This window comes from Hyperolius riggenbachi, chromosome 9, assembly GCF_040937935.1.
Source record: "Hyperolius riggenbachi isolate aHypRig1 chromosome 9, aHypRig1.pri, whole genome shotgun sequence".
NCBI lineage: Eukaryota > Metazoa > Chordata > Amphibia > Anura > Hyperoliidae > Hyperolius > Hyperolius riggenbachi.
Window position 1 is genome coordinate 245,380,252 of NC_090654.1, and position 15,775 is coordinate 245,396,026.

General features: G+C 46.6%; 1 protein-coding gene across 6 annotated transcripts in view; it reads right to left on the reverse strand.

Annotated features, from left to right (window-relative positions):
- Nucleotides 1–15,775, reverse strand: part of ESR2 (estrogen receptor 2) — a 153,307-nt gene that overhangs the window by 11,095 nt on the left and 126,437 nt on the right. For all 6 annotated transcript variants that reach the window (XM_068252056.1, XM_068252055.1, XM_068252059.1 and 3 more), the window contains one exon: nucleotides 585–718. In XM_068252056.1, coding sequence (XP_068108157.1) covers nucleotides 585–718 — 134 coding nt within the window. The remainder of the gene's footprint in view (nucleotides 1–584; nucleotides 719–15,775) is intronic.

A 15,775-nucleotide genomic window follows, 5' to 3' on the forward strand; every position in this document is an offset into this window, starting at 1 on the left:
TTCAGCACAGGCTGATAACATTAGTGCGCGATGTGCAATGTTATCGACCTTCTGTGAATCAACCCCTTTGCGATCAATGGGGCTAAAACCCATCAGGTGGATATACTGTAAGGTCACAGAATGGTTTACTACAGCCAGAAGAGTTTGTTTTCTCATCAGTGGCGTAGCTAAGGAGCTGTGGGCTCCGATACAAATTTTACAATGGGACCCCTAAGCACTCTATACATTACAATTGATACAGCGCACCAAAACCTGCCAATGGCAACCACAGTGTCAGAGGTGCAAGAAGGGGATGGAGAACAGTTTGTAAATGATTATTACTTTTCAAAGTATCTATAGAAGTGATTATTATAAGCACAGGACCAATAGAGAGCTAATACTGAAGCTGAAGGAGACCCCCTCCTGTCTTGTGGCTGCTAACTTTTTAGGCCTACATCAGACCCATGGTCTATGGCAATTTACAGTCATCCATCACAGCAGGCTCTAATATCAGGTCCATATAGGTTTGTCTGCTGACCAAAATCTACAGGTAACAAGGAATGGTCTGTCATATGCCGCATACTCCACAAAATCCACCTACTTACTGGAATTAAGCAGGATCAAGACCTTCAGGCACAGGTACTCTTTGTGTTGCAGCTTCAGTTCTCTGAATCTTGACGTTGTCGCTAGCAGCATGTCAAAGATTTCCATAATCCCCTCCACACATTTACCTTCATCCCTGAGAAAAGAAAATTACTTTTGGTTGGCTCTGATCAATCAAGCAATGTACTTAAAGTGGGATTACATTCCCAAAACAAAGATTATAGTAACTACTCTTAGTTTCATAAAAGAACATTTGACTGTTTTCCAAAGTATTCACTGAGTGCAAAAAAAAAAATCCAGTGCAGAGAGCAGTACAGGCTTGCTTATCTTGGCTAATTGGCAAATTTAATCATTGCTGGCCAGGAGACACTCTCTGCCTGTGTCTTCACTCTGCTTCTCCTCCCTCCCTCTGTTGAAAAGACCCATAATCCAGCACAGCTTGGTCACTTCAGCAGAAAATGATGGGTGCAGAGTGAAGACACAAGCACAGGGAAATGTTTGCCTTTACTGATGACCAGAGATAAGCAAGCGTCTACTGCTCTCTGCAGTGAATGTAAACATTTTTATACTCAGGGAATGCTTGGGAAAGCTGTCAAATGTTCTTTTATGTTACCAAGAGTAGTTACTGAAATTTTAGTTTTCAGAGTGTAATCCCACTTTAACCACAAGGAGAAGTACAGCACAAAACACTTTCCTTGGTCAAAACAATTGTTCCTGGTCTGTACAGGTGTCTTTCAACCTTGTGGCCCTTCCTAGTAGTAATCATCTCCCTCAATGAATATTGGTCCCTGAGGATACCCACAAACATTCAAGAGCTGAAACTGCCCTATATGGAGATATGGAGCGAAGCAGATAATTTTGGCGCAGCATGGCGGCCGGTTCTCGATGCACCCCCAAACGCTCACACAGTTTATGAACCTACCTTGGGGGAAGGTTCATTTAATATGCTTGCTGCACCTAAGAGCACCCATGTGCTCTGTATACTTAAAGGTGTGTGCACATGCACAATTACTGTCCCCAGCTGGGATTGAGACTTAATCCTAGACAAGTTTTGTACAGACCTGGCACTGGACTATGGAGGTGGGCGGAGTGACGATGGCGTAGCACACAACGTAGCAGAAGGGATTGGGGCACCAATGGCCTCGGCCTGCACCTGGACAAAATGGTCCAGCACTCGTAATATCGAAGCATTGCATCAGGGCCACCACACACGCTAGATTCCAAAGCCGGATTTATACTTTTTCCGCCCCTAAGCCAAGTGTGTTGGGACTCCCTTTTCGTGCAAGAATCACCCATCTTATGCCACGTGCAATATCTATATACTGCAGCACATCTCTTTAAAGTGACCTCAAGGTGAGAGAGATACGCAGGCTGCCATATTAATTCCCTTTTAAGCAATATCAGTTGCCTGGCAGCCCTGCTGATCCTCTGCCTCTAATACTTTTAGATGTAGACCCTGAAACAAGCATGCAGCAGATCAGGCATTTCTGACATTATTGTCAGATCTGACAAGATTAACAGCATGCTTGTTTCTGGTGTAATTCAGACACTACTTCACCCAAATAGATCAGCAGGCAGGGCTACCAAGCAACTGGTATTGTTTAAAAGGAAATAAATATGGCAGCCTCCATATCACTCGCACCTTGGGTTCACTTTAATGAACCGCTCGCTTGGACATTAGCTTCCCTTTTCATGTGTTGCTCCCAATTTGCAGCCTGTTTTCAGAGTCAGGACAAGATCCTCCAGCACCCAAGGCTGAGACACCAAAGTGCGCCGCTCCATCCCTCCCACCCGTCACACACTGATTGCTATTAGACTAAGAGGCGTCCCAGGGCCCCCAAACACCCATGACACCTTCATCTCTAGTTATCTGACTTGCAGTCACTGCCATGTGTCCCCTTTTCTTATTTCTCTCTGCTTCAAACACAATAGGGGAATGATAGCGGAGTGAGTTGTGCGCCCCTCCTACACTGCGCTCTGAGGCTGGAGCCTCTCTTGCCTCTGCCTCAGCCCAGCCCTGCCTGCGTCTCATGACCAGGTACCCCCTTGGGCAGCAGCCACGCAAGGCCCAGGCTTTTGTGGCCTTTCCAGAAACACTGAACCGCCACCTCGGTCAAAAACAATTGAGCCTGTGCAGGAGGCATTAGTCGGGTATTTGGAGAGCGATGAACAGCCATGAATTCATTATAATAAGCTGAAAGCAGGAAGTTGTATTCTTCACAAAGCATGCATCGTGATTTCCCCAATGTTCCCGCTTATGGAGATGCCGTAATAAATATTTACTGAAAACAACGGCTGCCAAATCTACCTTGACCTGCTTGTTAGCGCCGCGCCGAGCGTGAATAATGTTTTACATAATTTGCCATCGCAGGAGGGTTCACAGGAGGGAACGATTGACAAACTTAAAAGACAAAAGAGCCCTGTAATTTGCAAGCCGTTCTGGGGAATTGGAAACTGTTGTGAAGAGCGGAGAAAATTTGCCATGTTTAGGAGCAAATTAAGAAATAATGAGACGACTTGTACAGCTTGTTGCTGTTTAAAGACGTTTGAAGATTTTGTTATCCTGACACGACGCGCTGGGTGTCAAGCACTGAATATATGTTTAAAGCAAATGTGATTTCAGCTATGTGGCCATGAAGATTACGAGCAGGGCCTACCTGGATTCAAAACAACTTAACGACACAGTAATTAGCTACTGCCAAATGGAAGGATTCTGTTCAGTTCCTCTAAACACGGCGGAGATTTCCAACACAGGAAGTGTTTGCAGTGTTGGCATCCATGATGGTTTAGCACAGCATAATGGCTAAGTGGTTAGCATTTTTTGCTTTACAGCACTACAATTTGGGTATGGAGCCAACACACAATCTGCATAGAGAGGTTGTAGGTTTTCTCCCTGTTTGGATAGATTAGCTCCAGGCAGGCAGGGATTTACATCACAGGAGCCTATAGGCACAGATGTCCTGGCACACTATACTTTGTCCTCCTCTGAGTATATATGCCCCCCCCCCCCCCAATCGCTCCCACGACGCCGTCCTCCGCTGTCTGCAGCTTCAGGGACCGGGTCCCCGCACTTCCGTCAGTCGGCTCCAGTCTGACGTAAGAAAAGTGCGCTCTTTGCGTATTTCTCCAGCAGCTGCTGGAGAGATAGGTAGAGGGCGCACATCTCGTGCGTAGACTGGAGCCGCCTGACAGCAGTGAGGGGACCCAGTACCAGCGCTGCAGACAGTGGAGGACGGCGGCGTGGGAGCGATCTGAGCAGATGGGGCTGGAGGAAGCCCCAGGTATGTATAAATCTTTTTATTACATTCAGCTCTGATTCCCTTTAAGGGTAGAAAGCTAGTTTGTTAGTTTGACGTATCACCCAATTTTAACATCACACTAACATGGCTGCTATTCATCCAGCTCCCACACAGAGAAATGATGACCTTTTGAACTCATCACTGCCCTGCTTTGCATAGCCACACAAGTTTTATGACCTACAACAAGTTTCTAGGAGAGCTGCTGCTGCAGTCTGACTGCACAGATTAAAGTGGAACTGAAGAGAGAGGTATATGGAGGCTGTCCTGTTTATTTCCTTTTAATCAATACCAGTTGCCTGGCAGCCCTGCTGGTCTATTTCTCTGCAGTAGTATCTGATTAAAACCAGAAACAAGCATGCAGCTAGTCTTGTCAGATCAGACTTATAAGTCTGAACCACTGAAACACCTGATCTGCTGCATGCTTGTTCAGGGGCTATGGCTAATAGTATTAGAGGCAGAGGATCAGCAGGGCTGCCAGGCAACTGGTATTGTCTAAAAGGAAATAAACATGACAGCCTCCATATACCTCTCTCTTCAGTTCCTCTTTAAGCACCTGTAACTTTTGCAATAATTAAATAATTGCTATAGGCAGCACAATGGTGTAGTGGTTAGTGGTTAGACCTCTCCCTTGCAGCGCTGGGTCCCTGGTTCGAATCCTAGCCAGGGCACTATCTGCAAAGAGTTTGTATGTTCTCCCCATGTCTGTGTGGGTTTCCTCTGGGCACTCAGATTTCCTCCCACATCCCAAAAACATACAGATAAGTTGGCTTCCCATTAAATGGGCCCTATAGATTAAAATGGATGTAGGAATATGGTAGGGTTTGGATTGTGAGCAGGGGCGTACCTAGAAATCCCCGGGGCCTCTGCAAAAAAAAAATCCCCAAGGGCCCGCTCAGGGACTTTTGGGGGCAGGAGGGGTCGCAGCATAAGAGGAGAGTGTGGCAGATTGGTGGGGAAGGGGGAAATTCCCCCCCCCCCCTCACCTCGGGCCCTCCTCTCAGCGCTCCCCCTCCTGAAATTTATTGGTGGCAGCGGGCAGGCAGCAGCAGCGGCGGTGGCGGCAGGATGATACATTACCTCGCTGGAGGACTTCAGTTCTCTAAGAGAAACTTCCTGTTTACACAGGAAGTTGCAAGAAGCTCTTAGTCCTATAGCGAGAAGGAGGTAATGTATTCATCCTGCCGCCACCGCCACTGCTGCTGCCTGCCCGCTGCCACCAATGATTTCAGGAGGGGGAGCGCTGAGAGGAGAGCCCGAGGTGAGGGAGGGGGGGGGGAATTTCCCCCCTCCCCACCGCTCTGAACACTCTCCTCTTATGCTGCGACCCCATCTGCCCCCAAAAAGTGTGAATGGAAATCTGAGGGCAAAAAAAATGCCATCAGATCTATTGGAAATCTGTTTCTAGTAAAAAATGTTCCTAAACACATCAGATAGATCAGAAATCTATCTGATCTATCTGCTGCTAATCTAACAAGTGTATGGCCACCTTAAGATTGATACTATACAGTGGCCTCAATTCACTAAGCTTACCTCCTGTCTTTAATAACGTTTCTAGAGTTATCACCATGGTGATGAGGCATGTCGTATTCAGGAAACCTTTTACCTCAGGCAAACCTAAAGTTAACTCTTCTGTCTTTAAGTTAACTCTTCAGTTCTTAAAATAACTCCAGAATTCTTAAGTTAAAGACAGGCTGCTAATTAACTGCGTGTGAAAATCACTACAGAGGAGGTAACATAAGGAATGAAGAGATAAGATAACTCTCACTGTGTGGTGGTAAGTTTTCTCTTGCCTTATTATCTCAAGTATGATCTTAGTGAATTGAGGCCAGTATCTTCACGTTTATCTCATTCAATCACTTTAGGTAAATTTTCGAACATACCTGAAGTGATATGTGGCATGAGGAGATAAACAAAGGTACAAACAATACTAGCCCTACTAAGAAATTGTCTGAAGTCCCTTTCTGTTTCCCTGGTGAGCAACTTATCTGTGTAAATGAGCTTCTCAAACATTTTCTGGACTTCAGCTCAGTTTCCTGAAATGTAAATAGAAACCTGAAAACCATGCTGATAAGCTCTTTGTGCTGGAAAGCTCACAGGGCAATTACTTCAGTTGTTTTGAAGCTCAACAAAACAGATTTTACATTAGGCTGTTATGGCTGCTTTTTAGAACCGAGTCTTATGCTGGGTACACACGATGCGTTTTTTTGGGTCGATTTCCTGCTGGATTCTCTTATCAATTTCCATTCACTTCTATGAGAAATTGAGCGGTAAAACTATCGAAAGTAATATCGGACATGACAGAAATTATCAATCAAACGAAAAAAAAAAGTAACGTGTGTACCTAGCATCGAGTCCGTTAAAAATGGCGCCAGTTATCGTAGTTAAAAAACGGCGCCCCATAGAGAACCACTATCGCTAGTTATTTTTCGTTTTTGACAGCTAAAAAACGGCGCCGGCTTTAAAAACGATATTTATCTGTATTGCTTCCAAACGATAATTTTCGTTTTAACCCTTGCTTTGCTGCCGTTTTGAAAATATCTGCCCGCCGGCTTTAATGTTTAATAGCAAAGCCCCCTTAAAAGCTAAAAACACCAAATTTGCAGGGAATGTTAAGAAGAAAATTGTGAACAAGAGGAAAATATTTTTTTTCAAAAAGACCTTATAGTTTTTGAGAAAATCGATTTTGAATATTCTTCTTCTGACCGTGGGAAAATTAAACGCCCGCCGACTTTAGCGGTTAATAGCAAAGCCCCTTTAAATGCCAGAAACACCAAATGTGTAGGGAATGTTAAGAAAAATAGTGGGAACACGAAGAAAAAAAATTGTTCAAAAAGACCTTATAGTTTTTGAGAAAATCGATCTTAAATCTTCAAAGGAAATGTAACTATTTAAATCGCGTACTGACATTCCCGTGGAAACTTTTTCCGCCGACTTTAGCAGTTAATAGCAAAGTCCCCTTAAATCCTAGCAACACCAAATTTGCAGGATATGTTAAAAAGATACTGGGAAACAATATTTAAAAAAAAAAAATTGAAAAATTTTATTTATTTTTTTTTAAATTAAAATTTTTGGGTTATGTTCAGAGTGTGGGAAAAGTTTTGAAAAAAATGACGTGGGGTCCCCCCTCCCGAGCCTCTGTAACCCCTTGTCTCCCATGCAGTCTGGGATAGCCAGAATGCGGAGCCCCGGCCGACTGGGGCTTCGCACCCTGAGCTATACCAGCCCGCATGGTCCATGGTATGGGAGGGCTTCGGGGGGGAGGGGCGGCCAAGCCTTCCCCTCCCCCTCGGAGCCCTTGTCCAATCCATGGACAAGGGGCTCTTCCCCACCTCCGGTGCCCCAGGAGGAGGTGGGGGCGACGACTCCCTGGGGGGGGGTGGGTTCATGGTGGCATCTGGGAGTCCCCTTTAAGAAGGGGAACCCAGATGCCTGCCCCCCTCCCAGGAGAAATGAGTATAGGGGTGCAGGAGTACCCCTTACCCATTTCCATAAAGGGTTAAATGAAATAAAAACACAACAACGAGAAAAGTCCTTTAATGTTCTAAATTAACCACAAATACTTACCTGTACCTTTAAGAAAAAAATCCCACGTCAATTAGGTCCCACGACAGTATCCTCCATCTTGCGACCTTCAGTTACATGTTGATTGAAGATCTCCGCCGCCCCGACGCCACACACGCCACCTCCGCCGCACTCACTGCTCTTAGCTATACTTAGTATAGCTAAGAGCAAAAAGCATCTTTAAATTTTAGCTCCAATGGTCCCCATTGGTTCCTTAACAGACCAATGGGGATCAGGAGGATCCCCATTGGTCGATAAGGAACCAATGGGGAGCCTTGGAGCCAAAATTTAAAGATGCTTTTTGTTCTCAGCTATACTTAGTATAGCTGAGAGTTGCGTCTATGCATCTATATAGACGCATTAGCGCTAGCTGCCGCTGCCCTCCCTGCCTCCCCCCACCTGTCACCCTCACCCATGCTGGCACCCATGGGTGCATTGGGTGCCAGCATGGGTGAGGGTGACAGGTGGGGGGAGGCAGGGAGGGCAGCGGCAGCTAGCGCTAATGCGTCTGTATAGACGCATAGACGCAACTCTCAGCTATACTTAGTATAGCTGAGAGCAGTGCGGCGGAGGCGGCGTGTGTGGCGTCGGGGCGGCGGAGATCTTCAATCAACATGTATCAGAAGATCGCAAGATAGAGGATACTGTCGTGGGACCTGATTGGCGTGGGATTTTTTCTTAAAGGTACAGGTAAGTATTTGTGGTTAATTTAGAACATTAAAGGACTTTTTTCGTTGTTGCGTTTTTATTTCATTTAACCCTTTGTGGAAATGGGTAAGGGGTACTCCTGCACCCCTATACTCATTTCTCCTGGGAGGGGGGTGGGCATCTGGGGGTCCTCTTCTTAAAGGGGACTCCCAGATGCCACCATGAACCCCCCCCCCAGGGAGTCGTCGCCCCCGCCTCCACCTGGGGCAAGGGAGGCGGGGAAGAGCCCCTTGTCCATGGATTGGACAAGGGGCTCCGGGGGGGAGGGGGAGGCTTGGTCGCCCCTCCCCCCCGGAGCCCCCCCATACCATGGACCATGCGGGCTGGTATAGCTCAGGGTGCGAAGCCCCAGTCGGCCGGGGCTCCGCATTCTGGCTATCCCAGCCTGCATGGGAGACAAGGGGTTGACGCTCGGGAGGGGGGACCCCACGTCATTTTTTTTTTTTAAATTTGCTATCAATTTTTTTTTTAATCTTCTGAGTGTGGGAAATAAATTTTTAAAAAAAAAGCGACCTGGGGTCCCCCCCTCCCGAGCCTCTGTCTCCCATGCAGGCTGGGATAGCCAGAATGCGGAGCCCCGGCCGACTGGGGCTTCGCACCCTGAGCTATACCAGCCCGCATGATCCATGGTATGGGGGGGCTCTGGGGGGGGAGGGGCGGCCAAGCCTCCCCCTCCCCCCCGGAGCCCTTGTCCAATCCATGGCCAAGGGGCTCTTCCCCACCTCCGGTGCCCCAGGAGGAGGTGGGGGCGACGACTCCCTGGGGGGGGGGGTTCATGGTGGCATCTGGGAGTCCCCTTTAAGAAGGGGACCCACAGATGCCCACCCCCTCCCAGGAGAAATGAGTATAGGGGTGCAGGAGTACCCCTTACCCATTTCCACAAAGGGTTAAATGAAATAAAAACACAACCACGAGAAAAGTATTTTAATAATCTTAACCACAAATACTTACCTGTACCTTTAAAAAAATGTTCCCACGCCAATATATCCTCGGAAATGATCCAACGAATAACAATATCCTCTTATCTTGCGATCTTCAATTAACTTGATTGAAGATCTCCCATGCCAATTAAAATACTATACCTTACAATGCGTCCTGCGTAGGGACGCATAGCACGGCTCCCGCTGTCCTCCCCGCCTCCTCACCTGTCACCCTCACCTAGCCTGGCACCTGGTGCACCCATGGGTGCACCGGGTGCCACCCTAGGTGAGGGTGACAGGTGCAGGCAGGTGGGGAGAGATCGCGGGAGCCAGCGCTATACGTCCTGCACAGGACGCATCCTAAGGAATAGTAACCGGCTCATAAATGAGCCGGTTCTTTTTGTTTTGAGTCAAATGAATCGATTCATTTGATTCAATACAAAAAGAACCGGCTCATTTTCAGGTTCTTTTTGTATTGAATCAAATGAATCGATTCATTTGATTCAATACAAAAAGAACCGGCTCATTTTCAGGTTCTTTTTGTATTGAATCAAATGGATGCGTCCTGTGCAGGACGTATAGCGCTGGCTCCCGCGATCTCTCCCCACCTGCCTGCACCTGTCACCCTCACCTAGGGTGGCACCCGGTGCACCCATGGGTGCACCAGGTGCCAGGCTAGGTGAGGGTGACAGGTGAGGAAGCGGGGAGGACAGCGGGAGCCGTGCTATGCGTCCCTACGCAGGACGCATTGTAAGGTATAGTATTTTAATTGGCGTGGGAGATCTTCAATCAAGTTAATTGAAGATCGCAAGATAAGAGGATATTGTTATTCGTTGGATCATTTCCGAGGATATATTGGCGTGGGAACATTTTTTTAAAGGTACAGGTAAGTATTTGTGGTTAATTAAGATTATTAAAATACTTTTCTCGTGGTTGTGTTTTTATTTCATTTAACCCTTTGTGGAAATGGGTAAGGGGTACTCCTGCACCCCTATACTCATTTCTCCTGGGAGGGGGGTGGGCATCTGTGGGTCCCCTTCTTAAAGGGGACTCCCAGATGCCACCATGAACCCCCCCCCCCAGGGAGTCGTCGCCCCCACCTCCTCCTGGGGCACGGGAGGTGGGGAAGAGCCCCTTGTCCATGGATTGGACAAGGGCTCCGGGGGGGAGGGGGAGGCTTGGCCGCCCCTCCCCCCCAGAGCCCCCCCATACCATGGACCATGCAGGCTGGTATAGCTCAGGGTGCGAAGCCCCAGTCGGCCGGGGCTCCGCATTCTGGCTATTCCAGCCTGCATGGGAGACAAGGGGTTACAGAGGCTCGAGAGGGGGGGACCCCACGTCGTTTTTTTTTAAAATTTATTTCCCACACTCAGAAGATTAAAAAAAAAAAATTGATAGCAAATTTAAAAAAAAATAAAAATGACGTGGGGTCCCCCCCTCCAGAGTGTCTGTAACCCCTTGTCTCCCATGCAGGCTGGGATAGCCAGAATGCGGAGCCCCGGCCGACTGGGGCTTCGCACCCTGAGCTATACCAACCCGCATGGTCCATGGTATGGGGGGGCTCCGGGGGGGAGGGGCGGCCAAGCCTCCCCCTCGGAGCCCCTTGTCCAATCCATGGACAAGGGGCTCTTCCCCGCCTCCCTTGCCCCAGGTGGAGGCGGGGGCGACGACTCCCTGGGGGGGGGGTTCGTGGTGGCATCTGGGAGTCCCCTTTAAGAAGAGGACCCCCAGATGCCCACCCCCCTCCCAGGAGAAATGAGTATAGGGGTGCAGGAGTACCCCTTACCCATTTCCACAAAGGGTTAAATGAAATAAAAACGCAACAACGAAAAAAGTCCTTTAATGTTCTAAATTAACCACAAATACTTACCTGTACCTTTAAGAAAAAATCCCACGCCAATCAGGTCCCACGACAGTATCCTCTATCTTGCGATCTTCTGATACATGTTGATTGAAGATCTCCGCCGCCCCGACGCCACACACGCCGCCTCCGCCGCACTGCTCTCAGCTATACTAAGTATAGCTGAGAGTTGCGTCTATGCGTCTATACAGACGCATTAGCGCTAGCTGCCGCTGCCCTCCCTGCCTCCCCCCACCTGTCACCCTCACCCATGCTGGCACCCAATGCACCCATGGGTGCCAGCATGGGTGAGGGTGACAGGTGGGGGGAGGCAGGGAGGGCAGCGGCAGCTAGCGCTAATGCGTCTATATAGATGCATAGACGCAACTCTCAGCTATACTAAGTATAGCTGAGAACAAAAAGCATCTTTAAATTTTGGCTCCAAGGCTCCCCATTGGTTCCTTATCGACCAATGGGGATCCTCCTGATCCCCATTGGTCTGTTAAGGAACCAATGGGGACCATTGGAGCTAAAATTTAAAGATGCTTTTTGCTCTTAGCTATACTAAGTATAGCTAAGGGCAGTGAGTGCGGCGGAGGTGGCGTGTGTGGCGTCGGGGCGGCGGAGATCTTCAATCAACATGTAACTGAAGGTCGCAAGATGGAGGATACTGTCGTGGGACCTAATTGACGTGGGATTTTTTTCTTAAAGGTACAGGTAAGTATTTCTGGTTAATTTAGAACATTAAAGGACTTTTCTCGTTGTTGTGTTTTTATTTCATTTAACCCTTTATGGAAATGGGTAAGGGGTACTCCTGCACCCCTATACTCATTTCTCCTGGGAGGGGGGCAGGCATCTGGGTTCCGCTTCTTAAAGGGGACTCCCAGATGCCACCATGAACCCCCCCCCCAGGGAGTCGTCGCCCCCACCTCCTCCTGGGGCACCGGAGGTGGGGAAGAGCCCCTTGTCCATGGATTGGACAAGGGCTCCGGGGGGGAGGGGAAGGCTTGGCCGCCCCTCCCCCCCGAAGCCCTCCCATACCATGGACCATGCGGGCTGGTATAGCTCAGGGTGCGAAGCCCCAGTCGGCCGGGGCTCCGCATTCTGGCTATCCCAGACTGCATGGGAGACAAGGGGTTACAGAGGCTCAGGAGGGGGGACCCCACGTCATTTTTTTCAAAACTTTTCCCACACTCTGAACATAACCCAAAAATTTTAATTTAAAAAAAAAATAAATAAAATTTTTCAATTTTTTTTTTTAAATATTGTTTCCCAGTATCTTTTTAACATATCCTGCAAATTTGGTGTTGCTAGGATTTAAGGGGACTTTGCTATTAACTGCTAAAGTCGGCGGAAAAAGTTTCCACGGGAATGTCAGTACGCGATTTAAATAGTTACATTTCCTTTGAAGATTTAAGATCGATTTTCTCAAAAACTATAAGGTCTTTTTGAACAATTTTTTTTTCTTCGTGTTCCCACTATTTTTCTTAACATTCCCTACACATTTGGTGTTTCTGGCATTTAAAGGGGCTTTGCCATTAACCGCTAAAGTCGGCGGGTGTTTAATTTTCCCAAGGTCAGAAGAAGAATATTCAAAATCGATTTTCTCAAAAACTATAAGGTCTTTGTGAAAAAAAAAAATGTTCCTCTTGTTCACAATTTTCTTCTCAACATTCCCTGCAAATTTGGTGTTTTTAGCTTTTAAGGGGGCTTTGCTATTAAACATTAAAGCCGGCGGGCAGATATTTTCAAAACGGCAGCAAAGCAGGGGTTAAAACGATAAATATCGTTCAGGCAGGACCAAAAAAAAAAAAAAAAACAGTTTTAAAACGATAAATTTCGTTCTGCATTATTTTAACCTTTAAAACGATAAATATCGTTTTAAACATATATCGGGCAGAAGGGGGCGCCATTTTTTTGCCGGCGCCATTTTTCACTAGACGCACCTAGCATAAAAGACAAAACCGAAAATAAAGATATGACACTCTGGTTCCCTGTTACTAATGCTAGATTTTCCAGAAGTAAAAAAGAAAATGAATGACAGCTATCTCACAGGTTTATCTTCACTTTAGGTTTGCTTTAAAGAGGAGCGGTCAGCCATACTATTTCAGAAAGAAAAAAAACACAAAACAAACAGATGTAGATAAATACTTGCTCTACTTACATAAAATATGTATTGCACTGTCCACGTTTTGATTTTAGTGATTTTTCTACAGTAAAAAAAAAAAAATCCTTCATAGCATTTCCCATCTTAACTGTGGCTAGTTTGAAGCCAATCCTGATGTAATTTCCTCCCTTACTCTCCTCTAACTGATTGTGTATGCATTGCCTGCCTTCCACTATAGAAAGTGCATTGTCTCAGCATGAGAAATATTGGCCAGAGAGGAACAGAGGTGTGGGAGGGGAAAACAGGAGGGGAAAGAGGCTTTAGCCAATCAGCCAAATCATGCCCTCCAACTTCCTTTTTGTGTATCGAATAAGAGTCAGGTAAACTGGGGAATGATCATTTATCAACAAGAAAAGTAATAGAGATTTTAACTTTTAGATTACCGGGTTAGCATCCTTATTACTTGTTTACCAGATAAAAATAATTAATTCATTTTTTATTTAATGCCCGACAGTTACACTTTAACCACCTTAGCGGTATGGACGAGCTCAGCTCGTCCATTACCGCCAGAGGGTGCCGCTCAGGCCCTGCTGGGCCGATTTTGATGAAATAAAAAGCAGCACACGCAGCCGGCACTTTGCCAGCCGTGTGTGCTGCCTGATCGCCGCTGCTCTGCGGCGATCCGCCGCGAGCAGCGGCGAAAGAGGGTCCCCCCAGCCTTACTTTCAGTTGGCTGCATGAAATAGTTTTTTTTTAATTTAAAAAATACCCTCCCGCAGCCGCCCTGGCGATCTCAATAGAACGCCATGGTGGTTAAAGAACCATTTGGAGAACATTATTTGAAGCACTAAAGAAGCTGGCACCTTTTTATAGTACATTGGTGACAATGACCTGCCATCTGCAGTAATCGTGAATACTTTTAGTCTGGCAATGTTCCAAGCTGCGAAGCTCTCAAGGCTGACTGTGCCTCCCCGACTCTTTCGTGAATTTGCTTATTGTGCATCAGACCAAACGACCTGTTTACACAATGTAATAAACCATATGTGACCATGTGTCGCTGGCTCTGCATCAGCCGAAAGTTATCAGCAAAGTTCCATTAAAGTTGTATTCATGGTCACCAAGCAATATTAAATAGATTAACCTTCAACTTCTATGTTAGAATTCCAGAGTCACACTTTCATAAATATGTTCTATGCCAACTCTTGTTTAGGCACAACCTTAATTTAAAGTGGACCTCAACTCTGACCTCCTCTCTGCTTTAAAAGATACACAACAGCATAATAACCTTTAAACAGAAAACATTTGTTACAGCTCATACAAATCCTAAAATAAATCTGCACAGTTTCTACTTCCTGATTCATGGAAGCAGACATATTGTTTACAGCCTGTGCTTTCAAATGGGCTTATCTGCCATAGGCAGTCAGGTGACACAGGATTACAATTTGAGATTATACACAAATGAGGGGGAATTAGACGGGCTAAATTCTCTGAATACACACAGCGTGCATTTCTCTACGTTTTCCTTCTATCCTGTGCAAGAGTTTTGGACTACTTCAAAGTAAAAAAATAAATAAAAAGAAGTGTTCATTTTTTCTTACCTGGGGCATCTTCCAGCCCCCGCAGTCTTTCAGGTCCCTCTCTGTCCTCTGGGTCTCTTCTGTTCTGCCGCTGTCACCCCAATAATAACATGTATCAATTAAATGCGCATGCATTGAGGAGTGCAGACTTGAATATGGTGACAACGGAGGGGATCCAGAGGACACCGATGGACCTCACAGACTACAGGGGGTGGAAAAAGCCCCAGGTATGTAGAAAAAAAAAAATCAACTTTTTTTTTTCTCCCGCTTTAGGTGTACAGTACAATTCAAATCGATCTCGCCTTCACCACCTTATAATTGTTCCAAAGGGATGATCGGAACAGGTGATTTCCGATATCGCGGTAATTCCGCCTTCTGCTATAACGAAATTCCTCTACATTCCGGCGGTATTCCGTGGAATTCCGCATTCAGGCGGAACAATTTCCACAATGTTAAAGGGAACCTTCCTTTTAAACTAATACCAGTTCCCTGGCAGTCCTGCTGATAACTTTGGCTTTAGTGGTGGCTGAATCACAATCCTGATTACAATTTTTTTTTGGAGCAGCAGGAGTTGTCGTAGGCCATGGGACCTAGAGGTGGTTTCACAGCAGTCATTACAATTTTTTTTTGGAGCAGCAGGAGTTATCGTAGGCCATGGGACCTAGATGTGGTTTCACAGCAGTCATTACATTTTTTATTTTTTTGGAGCAGCAGGAGAAGTTGTAGGCCAAAAGCATAGGGTTAGGATAGAATAGAACGCCGGACAGCTGCAAAAGCTGCATTTTTATGATAAAAAGCAAAAATATGCGATGATAGTGATAGGCAGCAGAGTTTGAGAGGGAGACCATTTGAGGATTGGAAAACAGCCAAATTTTAATTTAGTCTGTCTAATCTTCATCATGAATCAGCAGGGCCGGATTTGTACTTTCCAGCGCCCTAGGCCAGCTGTCAAAGACCGCCCCCCCATTCTGTCCAACTCTGACTAGTGATGACTGGGTTAAATAGGCTCCTGTCTGTTTTGCTGCTTTGCCCTCCCTGTTCAACAAAGAAGCAGTGCATGCTCTGTCCACTCCATGTAATTTTGCACTCCTGCCTGGATACATAGCAGCTGATAGTGTTCTGGGCTTACATAATTCAGAAATGATGCTCATATATGAGCAGCACTTGTCAAGTACACATAC